Source organism: Egretta garzetta, unplaced genomic scaffold (assembly GCF_000687185.1).
Source record: "Egretta garzetta isolate BGI_Z169 unplaced genomic scaffold, ASM68718v1 scaffold598, whole genome shotgun sequence".
Taxonomy (NCBI): Eukaryota; Metazoa; Chordata; class Aves; order Pelecaniformes; family Ardeidae; genus Egretta; species Egretta garzetta.
Window position 1 is genome coordinate 3,554,601 of NW_009260621.1, and position 1,814 is coordinate 3,556,414.

General features: G+C 56.8%; 1 protein-coding gene across 1 annotated transcript in view; it reads left to right on the plus strand.

Moving 5' to 3' along the window:
- RGS5 (regulator of G protein signaling 5) overlaps positions 1–1,814 on the plus strand; it is a 14,972-nt gene that overhangs the window by 12,390 nt on the left and 768 nt on the right. Inside the window, 2 exon segments of the mRNA XM_009645385.1 lie at positions 1,609–1,670; positions 1,789–1,812. Coding sequence (XP_009643680.1) covers positions 1,609–1,670; positions 1,789–1,812 — 86 coding nt within the window.

The window sequence follows — 1,814 nt, forward strand, 5'->3', positions numbered from 1 at the left end:
ACGCTGGTCCCCGTCCCATGTTCCCCTTCAGCCCAGGCAACGTTAATCTAAACCAATAACCCTCTGCCAAGGGATTGCTAAAAACCCAAAACAACCCCAAAAAACCAACCCTGATGTGCAGATGAATGCCCCGCTCACCCCGACACAAACCCGCAGGGAGCCGCAGTCGCTTTGCTGGCTGCAGTGTGGCTCCGTGAGAGCTGCCCAGGCCAGGCAGACCCCTGACAGACAGACGGACAGCACATTTTGCACTCGGTCGCTGCCGTGACCCAGATGCCTCTGTGAGGGAGACACATTTGTCCCCATTAGCCATCCCCGCCAAAAGCTGGAGAACATCTTCGCTCCGCGCTGGCTGGAGGAGCCGTTTTCTCCCGCACTGCACCATTGCGCAGCCTCGGTATCACTCACCCGTCAGCATCTCGCTCACAGTTAATATCATCCCTGGGACATTCAGCTAATGGAAAAGTGAATTTGGTAGTTTCCAGGAAATCTGGATTGTACTGGGTCGCTGCAGCGATGCTCCCCCTCACCGGGGGTGAGGAGACACAAGGGAGGAACACAGGGGCAGGGAGAGCTTTTGACTCTCAATTGCAAGTGCAAATGCAATTCAAGGCCTAGAAAGCAAACAATCAGAGCCCCCGTCATGGTCTTTACTGCCAGGCGCTGGTGGTTTGATGACAAACGAGGGCTGGATACCCAACTTGAGCAAGCCTTGTGTTTCTGCCGCTCGCCTCTCCTCCCTGGAGCCAGCTGGGCGGGAGCTCCTGCACTCCCCCCAGACCCACCGCTGAAGCACCAAGGCCACCAAGACGTGCAGGCTGTCCTGCCTGCCGCTCCCTCCCCATACCCAGGGATGCTCTGCTCACCCAGGGGATTTAAGCCCCGACACGTGCCCTCGTGGCGAAAACCAAGCCCGAGCTGCAGCGCTCAGCAGCATGGAGGGGCTTCCTCTCCCCTCCGGCACCAGGCACTGGCTGCGGTGCGCAGCAGGGCAGGCAGGAGCTGTGTGCCCCAGGGCAGCTCGGTCAAACCCTTCGGGGCTTAAAAAAACATAAACAAAAAACCCCCCAAAACCCCCACAAGTCTCTTTAGACATGTTACAAGCATTGCATTTAAAAAAAAAAAAAGAAAAAGAGGAAAAGCCATGCAAAAGAAAATTTTGTCCCTAACAAACTACGATGGTTTAGATAATTTATACAGGTAGGAACTGAGAACTCCTCTCCCCACCCCAGCGAAAAACATAGGGATGCTTCCCAGCTGCCTGAAGAGCCTCTGCTCTGCCCTCCTGTCCATGGGCGCTGGGGCAAGGAGGGGACCCGCAGCTGCAGAGGGGACTCACTTTGTGGTTCAGCTGCAGCTCTTCTCCAAACAAGGGGGAATGAGCCGGTCCTCACCTCCACTGGCACTCGACTCTCCCCGGGAGGAGGGTACTCATGCTGCCATGCAGCGGCATCTCCATTGCTCAACCATCGACTCCACTCTGCAACAGACCCCACAGCTCCTTACAGCGTTCCTCCCCATTTTTAAAGGAATTACTTAAAAACCTGGAACCCAGACTGAGGCTGTGGGGTGAGCATGGACTACCTGGGCTTTCTTTATTCCCTTCAGGCCATCGCCAGAGGAGGCTCTGCAGTGGCGTGATTCCCTGGAGAAGCTCCTGCAAAATCCCTGTAAGTTCACAACCCCCTGCAGTGACATCTCCCCACACCATGTCCCCTCCTGGCGCTTAGCGAGAGCTCAGACTCCCTGGGACCCCCAGCGCTCAGCGAGGGCCCGCTCCCCCCACAGACGGGCTCGCCAGCTTCCGCAGCTTC